Source organism: Syngnathus floridae, chromosome 1 (genome assembly GCF_059516105.1).
Source record: "Syngnathus floridae isolate MCC-2025c chromosome 1, RoL_Sflo_1.0, whole genome shotgun sequence".
Taxonomy (NCBI): Eukaryota; Metazoa; Chordata; class Actinopteri; order Syngnathiformes; family Syngnathidae; genus Syngnathus; species Syngnathus floridae.
The window spans coordinates 23,918,893-23,936,059 of NC_142413.1; the positions used below are offsets into that span (position 1 = coordinate 23,918,893).

Here is a 17,167-nt window from a genome sequence, read left to right on the forward strand (position 1 = left end):
GCTGGAAGTTGAATGAGGCTCCGCGATTTCATCCGCGGTGCTTATAAAGTGCCGATCCGCTCGGCGGGAGCTATTTTCGGCCACTTGGGGCGTGCGCACGGCCGCCCGGATGTGCCGGGCGGCGTGTGCGAGCTTGCCGGCCGCTGGAAGTCAAATGAGGCTCCGCGATCTCCTCCGCGGTGCTTATAAACAGCCGATCTGCTCGGCGGGAGCTATTTTCGGCCACTTGGCGCGTGCGCACGGCCTCCCGGATGTGCCGGGCGGCGTGTGCGAGCTCGCCGGCCGCTGGAAGTCGAATGAGGCTCCGCGATCTCCTCCGCGGTGCTTATAAAGTGCCGATCCGCTCGGCGGGAGCTATTTTCGGCCACTTGGCGCGTGCGCACGGCCTCCCGGATGTGCCGGGCGGCGTGTGCGAGCTCGCCGGCCGCTGGAAGTCGAATGAGGCTTTGCGATCTCCTCCGCAGTGCTTATAAACAGCCGATCCGCTCGGCGGGAGCTATTTTCGGCCACTTGGCGCGTGCGCACGGCCTCCCGGATGTGCCGGGCGGCGTGTGCGAGCTCGCCGGCCGCTGGAAGTCGAATGAGGCTTCGCGATCTCCTCCGCAGTGCTTATAAACAGCCGATCCGCTCGGCGGGAGCTATTTTCGGCCACTTGGCGCTTGCGCACGGCCTCCCGGATGTGCCGGGCGGCGTGCGCGAGCTCGCCGGCCGCTGGAAGTCGAATGAGGCTCCGCGATTTCATCCGCGGTGCTTATAAAGTGCCGATCCGCTCGGCGGGAGCTATTTTCGGCCACTTGGCGCGTGCGCACGGCCTCCCGGATGTGCCGGGCGGCGTGTGCGACCTCGCCAGCCGCTGGAAGTCGAATGAGGCTCCGCGATCTCCTCCGCGGTGCTTATAAACAGCCGATCCGCTCGGCGGGAGCTATTTTCGGCCACTTGGCGCGTGCGCACGGCCTCCCGGATGTGCCGGGCGGCGTGTGCGAGCTCGCCGGCCGCTGGAAGTCGAATGAGGCTCCGCGATCTCCTCCGCGGTGCTTATAAAGTGCCGATCCGCTCGGCGGGAGCTATTTTCGGCCACTTGGCGCGTGCGCACAGCCTCCCGGATGTGCCGGGCGGCGTGCGCGAGCTCGCCGGCCGCTGGAAGTCGAATGAGGCTCCGCGATCTCCTCCCGGTGCTTATAAAGAGCCGATCCGCTCGGCGGGAGCTATTTCCGGCCACTTGGCGCGTGCGCACGGCCTCCCGGTGGTGCCAGGCGGCGTACGCGAGTGCGCTGGCCGCTGGAAGTCGAATGAGGCTCCGCGATCTCCTCCGCGCTGCTTATAAAGTGCCGATCCGCTCGGCTTGAAGCTATTTCCGGCCTCCCGGTGGTGCCGGGCGGCGTGCGCGAGCTCGCCGGCCGCTGGAAGTCGAATGAGGCTCCGTGATCTCCTCCGCTGTGCTTATAAACAGCCGATCCGCTCGGCTGGAGCTATTTCCGGCCACTGCGCATGCGCACGGCCTCCCGGAATTTGAACACATTTCGTCAATAAATTTCGCATATTTCTGATTGAATTTTGAAGTTTAATATAATGCAACAATTGAGCTCGACTTATACAAAGGATATATCATAAAATCGTAAATTTCCGTCGAATTTTAGGGGGTCGACTTATACACCGAGTCGACTTATACACCGGCAAATACGGTATTTGAAATCCTTTTGTTTCATTTCCTTCTCTCAGGGCACAATGGAAGAAAAAATTTATGACCGGCAGGTTACCAAACAGTCTTTGTCATACCGTGTGGTGGACCAGCAGCAGATTGAAAGGCACTTTACTATGAACGAATTGGCAGAGCTCTACACATTTGAGCCTGATATGCTGGATGATCCCTCAGAGAAGAAGAGTAAGAAAGCCACGCCCATGCTCCCAAAGGTAAACCTTCACTTATATACTATTCCTATACTTTACACTTGTAGCCCAAACCAATTAAATTTAATATGGACTATGTGTAGTTAACATTTAACGGAGTTCATTAAGCACCCAACAACATTTAAAACCGTTGACAATGTTGACAATGACATGTTTTTGGTCCTCCTTTGTAGGCTAGTATGGTGTGGACATTGGCGTGAAAGAGAATGCTTGTGATTATAGAAGGTTGACAAAGAGAGACAAATAAAGACTGTCAAAATGGCTCGATTGAGCAAAGCGTTTACTGCCACACAAAAGGTCGTGCATTGCTCTTAAATGTGTGCAAGCATATCATTAGACAACTATAATATCTCCTTTAAACACTTGCATCTGTGTTGTTGGCAATTGCTGGAGAGATGCTGCACTGCCCTCACAGTAATTCTGCAATGCTCGCTTTGCTAGCTGATTTTTGTGACCTTTTTTGAGACGTGAATCCGCATTCTTATGTGAATACTTTTTCCCCACCCACTTTTATGTTATTATTTAGGCCCCCTGGGTTTTTAATGAGAACATACTGCACTCACATGAGCCATCCAGCATAGAGCAGCTGCACGCATCTGTTTACTGCTATTTACTAAATAGTCTTCTACTTGCGATGTTGCTATAAACCTGCACTTTTTCCTCGTTCCTTGCCATCATTGTCTTTGTTGTTGATCTTTTCATTTCTCCTCTTTGCCTTCACTTTTTTTAGTCCCCAGAGTTGATTCATTTTTGTTGTTGTGTTGAGATGCTCTTGATTTGGGTTTAACCAAGGTTTCCTAGCAGAAATGTGTAAACAGGGCAGATAAAATAAACACGGCTTCTGCAAACCTTCACACGACCCATCTTGGCTCCATTCACAGTACTGAGCCTAAGTCACTTTGCACCATTCTCTCGATGGGTTAATGAACAGATAGCAGCCCAAAACAACGCACAGTAAAAACTGACATTGCGGCTCCAAACCCTTGTAGCTTTCAACTGTAGTTAGTCACTTTTGAAGTTATGTATCACAAAGGGGTGTGTTTGGTGGGCCACGACAATTTAGACGTGTATGACATTTGGTGAGATATCAACATTCATTTTATGTTCTACTATGGTCAAGGTCGCAGTCATTGAGAAGGGGAACTAGATGATGATGATGATGGCAGCAGAGCTTGAGAGTACGATGGAAGGAATTTTGTCTGGGTTCATGTGAAGATGAGTCAGTAAGACGCATACTGCTTTGAGCCAACTGCCTTCTGCACAGACAAGGGAGTAAGTCAAGTCACGGCATAAGGATCGTCACTCTGCAAACTTAAGCGATATCTACACTAAACAGTAAAATAATTTGTTCGCCACTGGCACCGAGTATCATGTTCATCTGATCTCGTCTTACGTTCTTAACTTCCCTGAGCCTCGTCGCTTTTGCCCCCCCTCCCCACCCGGGTCTTCAATAAGCAACGCCATCTTGTCCCCGTGATCTTCGCAGCCATCTGTTATGCTGACTCACCTCTCTACCGCTGCATGTTCAAAGCGAGCCCAGTAAAGTTGTTTTTCTTATCCTCCCCTTGGATTCCCCCTGCCTGATGAAGGGTCATTATTTAAACCCCTCTCTTAAAGATGTCTGTGCTCTTCAGAGAAACTAATTGAAGACAAAAGGGGCCGGCGCGCTTCTGCTTAATGACAAAGAAGGTTGTGCATCACAGACATGAGGTTTTGACTCCCCATTCCAGACTATTTCCTGCTCATCTCACTCTCCCATGGAGCAAGCATCCACTTGCAGAACGGGCTGCCAGCCCAACTTCTTGTACACACTTTGTGCAGTGCCACTAGTTGACTACTGCTAGTTGAAACTGCATGCTGTGTTTGTTACATCACGCTTTGTGCTCCGTAGGTGACTGTAGCAGATACATACATCAAGTTCTGCGTTGCAGCATAAGTGGAGCGATAAGCCACTCGCTCACCTCATTAGTCATGGGAAATAATTTTGACTGTTCATTGATTTATTTTTTCACCCTACCCTAAATATTTCTTTTAATGAGTGTCAAAGGATCAGCGCCACAGGTGTGTTTTGCTTTGTTTTGTGGTTTCTGGGAACAGGTGGTGTCATGGAGGGCGGGTGTGATGACAACATACAACCAGTAATGAAACTTGTGATGCAGCACTGTCTCGGCTTCCCATTACAATATTACTGCAACCACAATAAGTTAGTTGTACAAGGTGGCGTCAGGAATGGATTGTGTTCCACCTTTGAGTCTCTGCTCTGCTTTGAAAAACAAACCAAACAATGCATTGTAATTGCAAGTCACCAATCTCTTCAGTGAGATTGTTACATATGTAGGTAGTAGATGCAATTTATGATGAGCGTTTCTCTTAAAGCCTGGTTGAGTCGAATTGCACTGTGGTGATCCAGGTAGCCAAATGCGTAACGACTTATTCCAGATTGTCTCTGCATGGAGGCCAGAGCTAGCCAAAAGCACTGCCAAAAGTCTGCAGATATCATGCTAAAGTGTTTCCATCATCAATCTTTGTTCAGAGTTGTTTCACCTTACTTTGCGATAGCTCAATTGCTTCCAATGAGAAATAGTGAAACACAACACCAGATAGCTAAAGGTATCCAAAATCGCAGACACTGGTACGCCCAGCTGTCTTAAACATTGGAGCACCTTAGCTATAACAAAATGACATTCATCGTATTTTGCTCCAAGGTCAAAATGGTGTGCGAAAAACTCCATGGAGATATGACAGAGCCAAACTTCAATAAAACTGCATTAAGTTCAAGTTTTATGGATTGGCCCCCTGATCGGTTGGCGTTTTAAAAGATGGGCTGCATTTGTATCGAGCCTTTGATATTTTTTTGCAGTTTCCTAAATTTTGCTCTCAACATTTCAATATATTATAATTAAAGTGTTTGTAGAACTTTTTTTTTTGTCTTCTTCCTTGACTGATTGCCAGACAAATAACTTTGGCATATGTTCTGGTGATGATGGTGGGAAGTCCTTAGGGCAGTCTTGGCCTCCTGTCAGGCACTGCTCCAAGTTTTTGCGCGTTTCTGCGGAGAAACTTGTTAAGCACTGTGTGTGTGTGTGTGTGTGTGTGTGTGTGTGTGTGTGTGTGTGTGTGTGTGTGTGTGTGTGTGTGTGTGTGTGTGTGTGTGTGTGTGTGTGTGTGTGTGTGTGCGTGTGTGCGCGTGTGTGCGTGTGTGCGTGTGTGCGTGTGTGCGTGTGTGCGTGCGTGCGTGCGTGCGTGCGTGTGCGCGCGTGACTTGTATGCAGCTGTGGGCGAGGGAGTTTTGACTGGCTGTGTTTAGCTTTTACAAATGTCTGCCTCTTGCATTCCTGCTTTTGGGATCTTGTCGTCAACCCCCTGTTGCGAACACACCTGTGCATTTAAAACCGCCATATCAAACTGTTATAAACTATAGTGGAAAAGGTCAACCAATTCATGCGGGGATAGCAATTGACTTTTGATTTATTACAATTTTCCAATAGAAAACGGTGGAAATTGAAATGATGTGTTGGAGGTGTCTTCAAGTCAGCACAAAGCACAGCGGCGTACATTCTTTTAATATTGATTCAGACTCCTTGCACTCGCCATATAATACTGAGCAGCCACGACAGAGATGTGTATGGCGACGTATTATGTAAAATTACCGACCATGCACAATGCTGGCTGTTGTGCAATGTTTGAAGGATAGATTCAGATTCCTTCAATTTAGAGGTTGTCGCGTAGTCTGCATCTGTGTTTTCCAAGTCCTTTACTTTATATCTATTCAAGATGGATAGATGGTTGGATAGCTGCTACTGTAGGCGCTGTTTTAAAGTAATCACAATGAGTAACTGTTTAGCTGTACTATACTTTCTCAACTTCAAAAGATACCGGATAACTCAACCAGAAATCTTGCCATCACGGACTCTAAAGCTATCCATGCTGACAGGTGTTTAATTGCATCAGAGTTTTTTTTTTTAAGTGTGAGTGTATGGGTAAAGTACGCATGGATGCTCGTGCCAGCTTGTAAAGTCCAAATGAGGTTCTCTCATGTCAACTCCCAAGTTTTCATCTCTCGAGATGTGAGGGCTGCTTCGTCTTTTGAATGCTGGCATGAAAGACCTTTTTGTTTCATACAGTACACATGTAGAAATCTTTCACTCTTCAAAATGTTCCATGCACTCATGAGATTCATTGTTGATATCCACGTCTTTTCTATGAAGATTTTGACTGTCACCTCAATCCATAAACATCCATTTTCAAATGCCAGAACTCCTTCCAGGATTTCACCCCGTCGAGGTACCCACTCATATCCCCCATATGCTCACCGGGCGGCTTCACTTACATCATTTCGGATCGAGCATCTGCCCACCCAGCGGCTCTCACTTTTCCAGCTCTCCTGAAGTAAAGCGATAGACTTTACCAAGCAGGCCCACCAGAATGCCAATAGGCAGGCTTAGGTTACTGACGATCATTAGTAAAGGGTCACATTTGCGCACAGCTCACCGAAAGAGATGGAGCGGACCACCCTAGAGCCAGTGCCTGAGGGGAAATACTAGCGTAGCCCAACCTGCACTTGGTTCCAGGGTGAGCATCTGTATTGTCATTTGACCTCTGACACTGGTGGTGACCATTTCCCTAAAAAATTTTCAAAATAGCTATAATAGGCCACTCCGGCAAGGCCTTCAATCTTCCCAGGTTGGTGGCCTGAGCAGTTTTACTACGTGGATTTTGTGTGTATACAAGCTTGTCTGCTTGTCTTACATGTCTTAATTTGCGAGATCCAGTTTCACCGTGTCTGGCCCACTGTTTATTTTCTCTCTTATCCTGTACAAATTTGCAATCACTGTCTCCTTTCATCCTACTGTGCGTCTGTTTTGTATTCCCGCTTGCGTCGCACCAGTGACATCTATGATTAATTTGCTTTGCAGACTTCACACTCATTGTCAGAGTTCAGACGTAGCTGGACAATGAAGGGCGAGCTTGGTGGAACGCCTGTGCGAACTGGCTTGTAAGGAGGTTAATGATGCAGTCGTCGCGTGACGTCTCCACTTTCCAGAATTCCGCTTTAATGTAAAGCTCAGCCAGGACAAAGTTAAACCTCTGCAACAAGAGTAATTCGAACCATGTTTGTGTGAGAGGAGTCTGGCGCTGCTGGCTTAATTTTAGTTGAGTATTGCACTAAATAGTAGTGTTGTCATGGAAACCAAGTACTTTAACCTCTGCCAACGAAATGCGTTATGTTTACTTCCGTAAAGCATGAGATAGGAGATTATGTTTTCGCCTGTGTTTGTATCTATGGAAAAGCCAAATCATCATAAAAGTGACCTGTTATACCAAGTGTATGGCACAAATCAAGGGATGTAAATTGTAGATCAAATAAGACCATGGCTCACTCGGTTGTTACGTCCACCGACTGGACTGGAGCAGAATAGCATCATTTAATTTTATACTGATCAAACAATTACTGATGACTTCAAAATCCTCCTTTTGACACTTCTCTTGTTTTTTTGCCACTCTAGGACCTCTTCCTGGCCGAGTTGCTGCAAACCCACAAGGACCAGATTGTGTGCTATCATGAGCACGACTCACTGTTGGACCACAAAGAAGAGGAGGCCCTGAGTGAGGAGGATCGCAAAGCAGCCTGGGCTGAATACGAAGCAGAGAAAAAGGTAAGTGTGACCTGCATTGCATCGTGTTTGAGAAAATGTAACCGTAATAATAAGCGTAGCGTCACGTGTGGTTGAATTTAATGCCATGTTGTGAGACACCTGAATGATGACAATTCCACAAGGTGCCCACACAAACGTCCATCCACAAGGGGCTTGTCTCATGTTCACATTATCCATCCTTGCACCTCCTCTCCTATTCCCTCTCTTTTTGTAGGTTGAATCAAAGGGCAATTAGTGTGTTTATTTGGAAGGTGTGTGTATGTGTGCGCATGTAGTGCTGATTGTGTAAGCAAGCGGGAGAAGGTCTCCCCTTCTCTCATGTAATCCTAGATTCTAATTCACCCTAACGATTATTTTTCCAACGTGTGCCGTAAGCAGCTTTCCCCCGAGCTAGTCTGCCTGTCAGGAGAGCGAGCACAGGGTTTTCCACTAAGCATGCCAGTTAGGTCCAGTGGCGGGCTTTCAACCGCATCTGCATCTTTGTAATTTGTCTTACAGAGAAGGGTTGTTAACAGACCTGCCAAATTTGAATGATTTAAAAATTTGAGATTACAACAATAATGCAGTCAAATCCGTTGCTTTATTGCTTAATCTTTGACAAAATAATGATCTGTAAAATGTGAATTGCCCCTAAGCATTCAACTGATCTTATCAATGAAACAATGGGGGCAATGGATCAGCGTTCTCGTTGCGCCCCCTGTCACTACCCGGGCTTGCCCAGGGAAGCAAATGATCCTACCAGCAGACTAAATTTCGAGAGACGACGCCTGAGAGCCAAGTCAAAGAATCCTAGTCACAGTCCCAAAGCCGATAGCAAACAGCTTCAAGAGCACCTCGCGGAGGGACCTGCCCTTCGAATACTACAACTAAATGTCGAAGGCCTTTCCGCAGCCAAGCGAAGCCTTATTGAAGTCCTCACCTTCCAACACTCAATTGCCTCCAAGAGACTCACATTGGCATAGAGGAAGCAGGCCGCTTCACCATCAAAGGTTTTGACTTCCAGTGCCACACCCCACATGCCAAACATGGACGGGCCACCTATGTGCGCTCTGGCATAGTTGAAGCAAACCACTTGACAACAACACATTTCTCTGACACCATAACTATCGGTGGTTTTAATATTGTCAATGTGTACAAGCCCCCTAGTGCCAACTGGGATCTGCAGGTTCTACCCACACTACCCCACCCTGCCATCTACATGGGAGATTTTAACAGCCACCACCCTGACTGGGATACCCAGCAGCAGATAGCGATGGAGAGGCACTTTCAGACTGGGCATCTAGAAATGACCATGCCCTGATACACGATCCCAAACAAAGAGGAACCTTCCACTCCCCCAGGTGGAAGAAAGACTATTCTCCTGACCTGTGTTGGGTCAGCTCTTTGAATGGAACGCCCTATCCTGCTCAGATCCTCATCTTTGACGACTTTCCACACAGTCAACACCGCCCCTTGCTCGTACACGTTGGCCTACAGCTCCCAGTCATAAACAGCCCAAGGAAGATGCCCTGGAACTTCCGCAAACCCAACTGAAAGAAATACAGTGAAACTCTGGATAGGAGTGTTGTCACCATCCCACTCTACACCATCACTGTAGATGAAGCCTACAACCGCTTCTGCAGCGCCATCTACAAAGCTGCTCACTCAGCCATCCCACGAGGCTACCGACCCCTGTACGTCCCATTCCTGGACAAAAAAGCGCTGCACTCCTACAAGCCTACAAAACATCAGGGGACCCTGAGATAGCAGACCATCTCATTGAATCGCTAACTACAGCTCGGTGAAGGAAATGGGAGGAGACAGTAGCTGACCTGAACTTTATACACTCTAGCAGGAAATGCTGGAGCCTCATCCGCCGTCTAGGAGCTGCACAACAGCCCCCCAGCCTAAACCGAGCATCCATCACACTCAATCAAGTTGCATCACACCTACTGGCTATTGCAAAAGTTGCTCAAGATAAACCCACCAAAAGAGTAGTTTCATCTGAGCTAAAGAAACACCAACAAGTGTGGATCGAGAGGATAGAGAGGATAGAAAGGATAGAATTCCAGAACCTTTTGAAGTTGCTGAAAAGGAGAAAGTCCTGCAGGGCCTGAAATGGGGAAAGGCAACAGGATATGACAACATCTCTCCAGAGTTCATGAAACACCTCGGCCCCCGAGCCCAAACCTGGCTGACACGATTCTACACTAGGATTGTAAAAACAAACTCGATCCCGAAGAAATGGTGGACAGCAAAAGTTATTGCCATACCAAAATCTGGCAAAGACCACAAACTGCCAGCCAGCTACCGCCCAATCTCCCTACTCAGCGTTCCTTTCAAAATCTTGGAACGACTACTTTTACAACGTATTTCGCCAGGAGTAGAGGAACTTCTTTGTGTGGATCAGGCAGGTTTCCACAAGGACCGCAGCACAGGAGAACGAGTACTGGCCCTATCCACCTTCATTAAAAATGGTTTCGAGAGCAGACTGAAGACAGGGACTGTGTTGCTTGATCTCACAGCCGCCTATGATACTGTCTGGCACAAAGGCCTCCTACTCAAACTCACAAAAGCGCTTCCTGCCTGGGCAACGGCAATAATACAAACTCTGCTGACAAACAGAAGGTTCAGAGTTCACCTCGGTCAGAACACGAGTGCATGGAGAAGGCAGACAAATGGGCTACCACAAGGCTCAGTCCTAGCTCCAACGTTGTTCAACCTCTACATAAATTAGCTACCCACCACCAAATCCCGGAAATTCATCCATGCACATGACATCTGTCTGGCATTTCAAGCACCAGACTTCAACCAACTGGAACAGGTGCTCACAGAAGATCTTGTCAAACTGGACCAGTTCTGTAAAACCTGGCGCCTAAAGCCAAGCCCAGCAAAAACTGTATCCAGCGTATTCCATCTCCATAACACAAAAGCTGCCAGAGAACAAAACATCTACCTGGGTGGACTCAAGCTGAAGCACGCCTCCAACCCAACCTACCTTGGAGTGATCCTTGACCGGACCCTATCTTTTAAGGAACACCTAAAGGGGACAAAGTTAAATCAAGGAACAACCTGCTCTGCAAACTCGCTGGTGTGAAATGGGGGGCAGCGGCGTCCACACTGCGCACCTCGGCACTGGCCCTTGCATACTCTGCAGCTGAATATTGCCCCTGTCTGGTCAAGGTCACCCCCCCCCCCCCCCCCCCCACGACATTGCGATGTCGTTTTAAATCAGCCAGTTCATAGATTCCTGTCATGTAAAACGTTGCCACAGTGTGTGCAGATTCAGCATGGATGTGTGTGTGTTTGGTTTTGTAGTGTTTAGGCTTGCACACCAGTCTCTGACCAAGTCCATAAGAACCCGCTCTCCTCAACCTCCCACTCACAACACACAGATGCACCCAAATGGCCAGATTACAAGGCACAAGAAAACCATCTGCAGCAGAGTTTCAATTACACACAGACATTGGTATCCTGCTGGCCTTTCCTGGGGCTCAACACTTGGATTGTCGGGTTGTTTTTTTTCGTGCAAGCGAAGAGTGGTTAATAATCTTTGGTCATCCATCGTATACAAGTAAACTCGTGTGACTCGTTTCGTTAAAGACTGCACTGTCTTTGCTTTCTTAGGGTTTGACCATGAGGACAAATTACCAGGTACAGCCTCAAATGGGCTCCTCCACCATGTTCTCCCACTACAACATGGCGGCTTTGGCCACCATGACCAACCAGCAGCTGGAGGTAAGTAATGAGCTCCACATGCTCCCCTCCCACTCGCCCTCCTCCTCTTTTCCCCCCACGGCATGTCGCACCACATTCCTCAGTCCCCCGCCGCTAATTGCGACAACAGTCATGCAGCCGGCCGGCTCAGCCCCCGGACCCCCACCCGTCACATCGTAATGCCTCATGTCTGGGCCAGCCAGCGGGTATTTATACGTGCTGGCACATCTGACTCAAGTAGCGGGAAGATCAGCGTGAAGAGAGAGCAGAAGGCTACAAATATTTAGACTGCTTTCAATTATTATAATCATCATGTTTTATACAAATAAAGTTCCTGGGCGATACGATCACTCATTGATGCAATACAATATAGCTCGCGACAGTTATGTGTCTCGTTCCAAACACCTCCATGAAATGAACTCTTGGGCAGAGTGAAATTATTTGGTGGTTTCTGTGGAAACGCTCTCAGACAAGATGCAGGAAATCACCAAGTTGAGCCTTTAGACCAGGGCTTCCCAAACCCTGTAAGTGGTGCTGAACTTGGTGTTGGCAATTCTCCAGTTTACTGCTGGGCACACTACACATGGTTATTTTAGTCCTACTCTTCAACTAATTCGCTGGTATTTCAGTTCTGAACCATTTACACGTGCCAAGCTGGTCACAGACGGGAGACAGTCACGTTTACAAACTACCAAAATATCATCTGCCCATTTGATGCTTGCTGTATACATGTTCGATTCCAATTGTTTTTCCACAACTAGCAATCATGTATATGTGGCTCAAACATAAATCCAGGGCGTGTCATGTAGTTATTTTTCTTTTCAGATAACCACGGTAGTTTATTTAACCACCCAAAATGTTTGCTTACAGCTTCAAACATTACTGGATGACAATTTTTCAAGAAAATGTTTGAGAGTTATCTTGTAGTTTATCTATTTGTCAGTTCAATTCTGTCATACACTTACATTGTTGTCTAATTGATTTTCCGCATTCGGTGGTTGAATAACCTGCCGTGGTTGTCTGAAAATGTATTTGATAAAATTTATAAGAAACTTGGGAGAACTCTTGCAACTACATTTTCATGTTGGATGTGTTAATGAGTTATTACTTTTGTGAGAGGATGCTTGAAACATCTTGTTAGTGTGGATAGAAAGATTAGAAATGTTACATTTTGAAGGGTATGCTGCTCGACATTGATACGTGCCACAGCAACAGGGGGCCCTATAGTCAATCAATTATCAGGCCATTTGAACCAGTTAGAAGTGCAACTCTGGCACAAAATGACAAGGGGGCATGACTAAATGCTGTGGATTTTTTTTTTTTTTTTTTTTTTTTTTTTACATTTTCGTGTTGCAATCCCACCAACAATTATTTTCTGATGTCCAGACAATCAGTTTTAGTATAACTCGCGTTGTTTCCAAATGAAAAGCACCCGCCGACTGCATCATGTTCTGTGGCACGTAGCCGTTACGTTTCGACAATGTGCAGTGAATTAAATGACTTGTTGCTGGAAGTGCAGCGAATGGATGATACAGTAAATCTCGTGGGATGTAACAACCAAATGAGCTCATAACTTCAGAGCTCAATAATCCTCTGTGGTTTTGTCGCTATAAACAATGCTCCATGACATTAATCGTTTCAATCCATGTAATTTGCACAATCCCGGCCCGGCTATGCAACGCTTGAAGCTGAGCTGGGGTGGGTCGGGGGGCCTCTACTGCTCGTGATGCTAATGAGACAAAGGCGTTGTTTCAACTGTTCCTCTGTCTTCATTTGTGGACAGGACCTTATCAACCAAGGGCGACTGAAGGTCATCGAGGCAACAAATGCGCTTAAGAGTTTACAACGAGACTCACTGGAAGATACTATCGCACGAATTGTAAGTGCTGACATTTTCCATTCGCTTATTAGCATCCCGACCTTTATGTTTGGGACCGTGTAAATTGTTCTCTCTGTCATCAACAGTGGAAAGAGAACGCCAGTCTTACTGAGAGCCAGGTCCAGTCTTTGGCTATGGCCCAAATGGCCTCTGTGGAAATGGAGGCCAAACGCAGAGAAGCAATTTACAGAGAAACTCTCACCATGCAGCAGTCGGTAAGAACTCTCGCTTCTGTGCTGCATTTTGTACCACATATTGTCCTTGTAGTGGCTCACACGTGGGCCCAACGGATTAATTAGCCTGCCTATTTGATCAGTCAGCCCATTTGAGTGACCATGAATATTTACATTAAATATCGCAAGAATCCAAACGGAATTGCCTAAAACACGGTCATTTTTTTGGCTGACACAGATGCTCCAATTTGCATTGGAAATGATTTCCAGTGACCTAAACGTTTTGTTGACACATGACAAAATTAATTCAAAATCTGTCCTTCATAATAATTATATCAATGCTTCTCTTGTCAGCTGATGATGTATGTCCAGAAGGTGATAAACAACAGGAAGGTCCAAGAGCAGCAACTGGCCATGGCCAACCAGACCACCCTCTTGAACATGGCCCTGCAAAATGGTATGCTGGGAGGAAACAGGCTCAGCCACATGGACCTGCTGGGTCTTTACCAGCAGTTGCACGGCATGAACCCCCACGCCGCCATGGGCAAGAATCCTGGGCCCTCCAAGGGCTTGTAGGTTACACCATCTCTCTGCTACTGAGTGGGCCCAGCCCAAGCCGGGCCTCTCTCTCTCCTTATGAGTCAGATAAGAGCCACAGAAAAAGGTGGAGGCCGGACCACTATCCACTGAAGTCGCAATTCTGTCGTCCACCGGGAGTCAGCGGAACCCAATGTAAAAATGACTGTTTGAAAGGGGTCTATTTGGGAAACTCGTCAGAAATACAAAGTGTACATACCACCTTAATGTTATTCAAGTTCTATATATTCCTTTTTTTTTCTTGTATTTAAAGTCAAGTCTGTTCTAATTGTTGTTGTTGTTTTTTTTAGCAGCGTTTGAAAGCGTTGCGTTGTTTTCCCCCTTAAAAAAGGGATTCATCCAAGTTTAAACACCATTTTTTATAATGGTACTACTTTAAAACCCCATCGGGACCAGTGTGGTTGGTGACAACCAGTAGATTCCTATACTAATCAAAGAAAATGGCATGCCCATTTAAAAAAAAGAAAAGAAAATGGTGATGGCCTCACTTGAGTTTTTAAAAACCCCTACCCACCACGGTTTATTTGTTTCTCGCAACACACGGCTGGTATTGGAATGCTTGTGTTGTTCAAAACTGCCTACTGGTCTCTGTGACCATTTTTTCACATTGTCATTCTCACTGTTTAGTGTGATGTCTAGCATAGCGCTGTGCGTCCTCGTCATTGTTTTTATGTTCCACTTGTGCTGGTCCATGCCTGAGTGGCTTGGTGACTGACTGGCTGGCTCTCACAAAGCACAACCAGTGCAGCTCATGCTCCTGTCTAACATGGAGGCTTGAAAGTGTGCGAGCGTGCGTGCGTGCGTGCGTGCGTGCGTGCGTGCGTGCGTGCGTGCGTGCGTGCGTGCGTGCGTGCGTGCATGTATGTGTGCAGGCTGGCTTTGTAACACCTCAGTCTCACCTGCCAACTCTTTTTCGGACAACTTGCTGCTTGTTCTCGGACACGTTCTGCTCTAAACTGGCGTCGGCGTGCTATTAACGAGGGGTTGTGTGGGACGATAGGAGCCTGTTGTCTCTCCATGGCTCCTGTGTTTGCACAAGGTGTATTTCATATACGTGTAGACTGTTTTTGCCCTATTAAGAATGTTCTTATGTTAGCAAATACACCACAATTTGCCATGTTGATCTAATCTGCTATTATCTTCCTAAGTATTTAATATAACATTTAATAAAGTGACCAAAAGGACGAGCTAATCTCATTTTGACTCGATTGTCTGTCTTTATATTAAAACGAGATTATGCTACAAGGTGGGCAATGCAGTGTTTTGCACGTCCGTCTTAAACAGTTAAGATATTTTGGATCTGAAGCTTGGCTCATCAAATGTTATTGTACATTATGTAAAATGACAAAACTCATTGTATCATACCCACTGAACTGAACCCTAGTGAATTGTAATCCCACTGCATCGAATCCAGTTGTTCCACTTCAAAATCAAAGCGTCCTTAAAATCGTATCACATTGGGCCCTTGTTTGGAGTTACGTATCAAATCCTCTTATTCCATAATCTCTTTTTTCTTTATACATTTTTTCTTTATACATTGATAATCTCTCTCTCTCTCTCTCTCTCTCTCGCTCTCTCTCTCTCTCTCTCTCTCTCGCTCTCTCTCTCTTTCTCTCTCTCTCTCTTTCTCTCTCTCTCTCTCTCTCTCTCTCTCTCTCTCTCTCTCTCTCTCTCTCTTGCTGTGCTAGGCCTTCATTTGGATTTGAGGCTTTTAGTTAGTTGCCATTTAGGTGATTTCTAGTCCGCCACTCCCATCCCTCCTTTTCTTTCATCTCCTTTCCCTTCTCCATGTATTGTTTTCATTTCTGCGTCTGCCAGGGTTTTTCCCCTTCACGTCTTTGACTTTTCCATCTCTTCTCCTCCCCCAGGGAAGGAGTGGGAGTGGCGTGGCTCACGCTCTCCTCGCCACTCACAGATAACTGCCAGTGGAGGAGCATTACAACTATTGCAGATGTTGAAATGTTGATCCTGTCCCCCCAGACGAGCGGCGCTGCAGGTTTCTCGGCACATCACCGCCGCTGGGCTAAGCAGCCGGCAGCTGTTTCTGTCTGTTGTGTGTAGACGACACTTTTGTTGAGTCTGTGGGGCCCCCGCACCCCGACAGCCGATCACTACCCAAATCTACAGCGATGTGTAAAGCCAATTAGGAGTTTGGATCCAGTTGCATGAGGAATCTGATTTAGTATGGTGGATGAAGCCGGCTGAGAACGTACTGTTGAGCCAGCGGGGCCTGCCTGTGCACTTTACTTGCTGAAGGCTTTATGGGGGCAAATTGGCCTGGGAGTCAACATCTCTTCTGGGAAACTAGATCTGCCGCAAATTCTTTTTATACAATGTTCCCGCAGTCTCAGACTGGAAGACAATTGTTTATCGTTTGCGCCATGAGCCTAAAACTTTTCAGATGAAGAAAAACTAAGCTTGATTGACATTCCTTCACAATTTGGTAATCCGTTACATGGAAATACTTTGTTTAGTGGCCAATCTAGTACAATATTATTGTTTTGAACTTTTTCCAAAATGATTGTAAATAACCCCTGTCTTCCAAAAAGGCTTGAAATTCTTCATTTTCAAGTTTGTTCAAACCTCACCAAAATTCAAAGCAGAGTGCATCAACATTTAGCTGTTGTGCTGCACACAATTGGAATAAGAAGCAAACAGCTAGCAACAAATGTAAATACTTTAAAATCAGATTAAAGACTGCCCCCCTCGCTATACTTAGTGTTTAAGGTCTTTTAAAGTGTGTCTATAATCAATTTTTCCAGACGCATGGCCTTGCCCTGTGCGTTCTTTCGACACCACATTTAAGAAGTAGGGCAATGAGAGAAGGACTTTTTAATAAGTTGTGAATGTCTCTATTCATCCCCTCTTTTGTGTATGTAAACACTTCATATCTAAGCGACCAATGAAAACTTTATTTTATGTATTACTAAATGTATTCCGTCATCTTTTGAACTCTTGGCTACTCTGCAACCAGCCGCCCCCTTGATTCCGAGTTGAAGAAAAAGCGATGACTCACAACACCTTCAAAATTATCCGTTTGTCGCGTTTTAAGATAACGATTGACATTAAAAGTCTCATTTCACTGAATCAAGTTATCCTAAATAAGTATAACAGACAGTAGTGAAAAAATAGATTTGATGGGGCTTAATCTCGCAAATAACTGATGTTTATGATGTTTTATTTTTTTATGGTAGACTGAATGGTGAATCAATTTATTTTCTTGGCAATGAAATCAGATGAACACCAAGGACTCTAGT

General features: G+C 46.3%; 1 protein-coding gene across 1 annotated transcript in view; it reads left to right on the top strand.

The window, feature by feature from the left end:
- The window catches only part of atrx (ATRX chromatin remodeler), a 29,779-nt gene extending 14,672 nt beyond the window's left edge, over positions 1 to 15,107 (top strand). Inside the window, exons 29-34 of the mRNA XM_088389631.1 lie at positions 1,720 to 1,911; positions 7,416 to 7,565; positions 11,172 to 11,282; positions 13,045 to 13,140; positions 13,227 to 13,355; positions 13,668 to 15,107. Coding sequence (XP_088245757.1) covers positions 1,720 to 1,911; positions 7,416 to 7,565; positions 11,172 to 11,282; positions 13,045 to 13,140; positions 13,227 to 13,355; positions 13,668 to 13,889 — 900 coding nt within the window. The 3' untranslated portion in view covers positions 13,890 to 15,107. The remainder of the gene's footprint in view (positions 1 to 1,719; positions 1,912 to 7,415; positions 7,566 to 11,171; positions 11,283 to 13,044; positions 13,141 to 13,226; positions 13,356 to 13,667) is intronic.
- Positions 15,108 to 17,167: the final 2,060 nt, after the last annotated feature.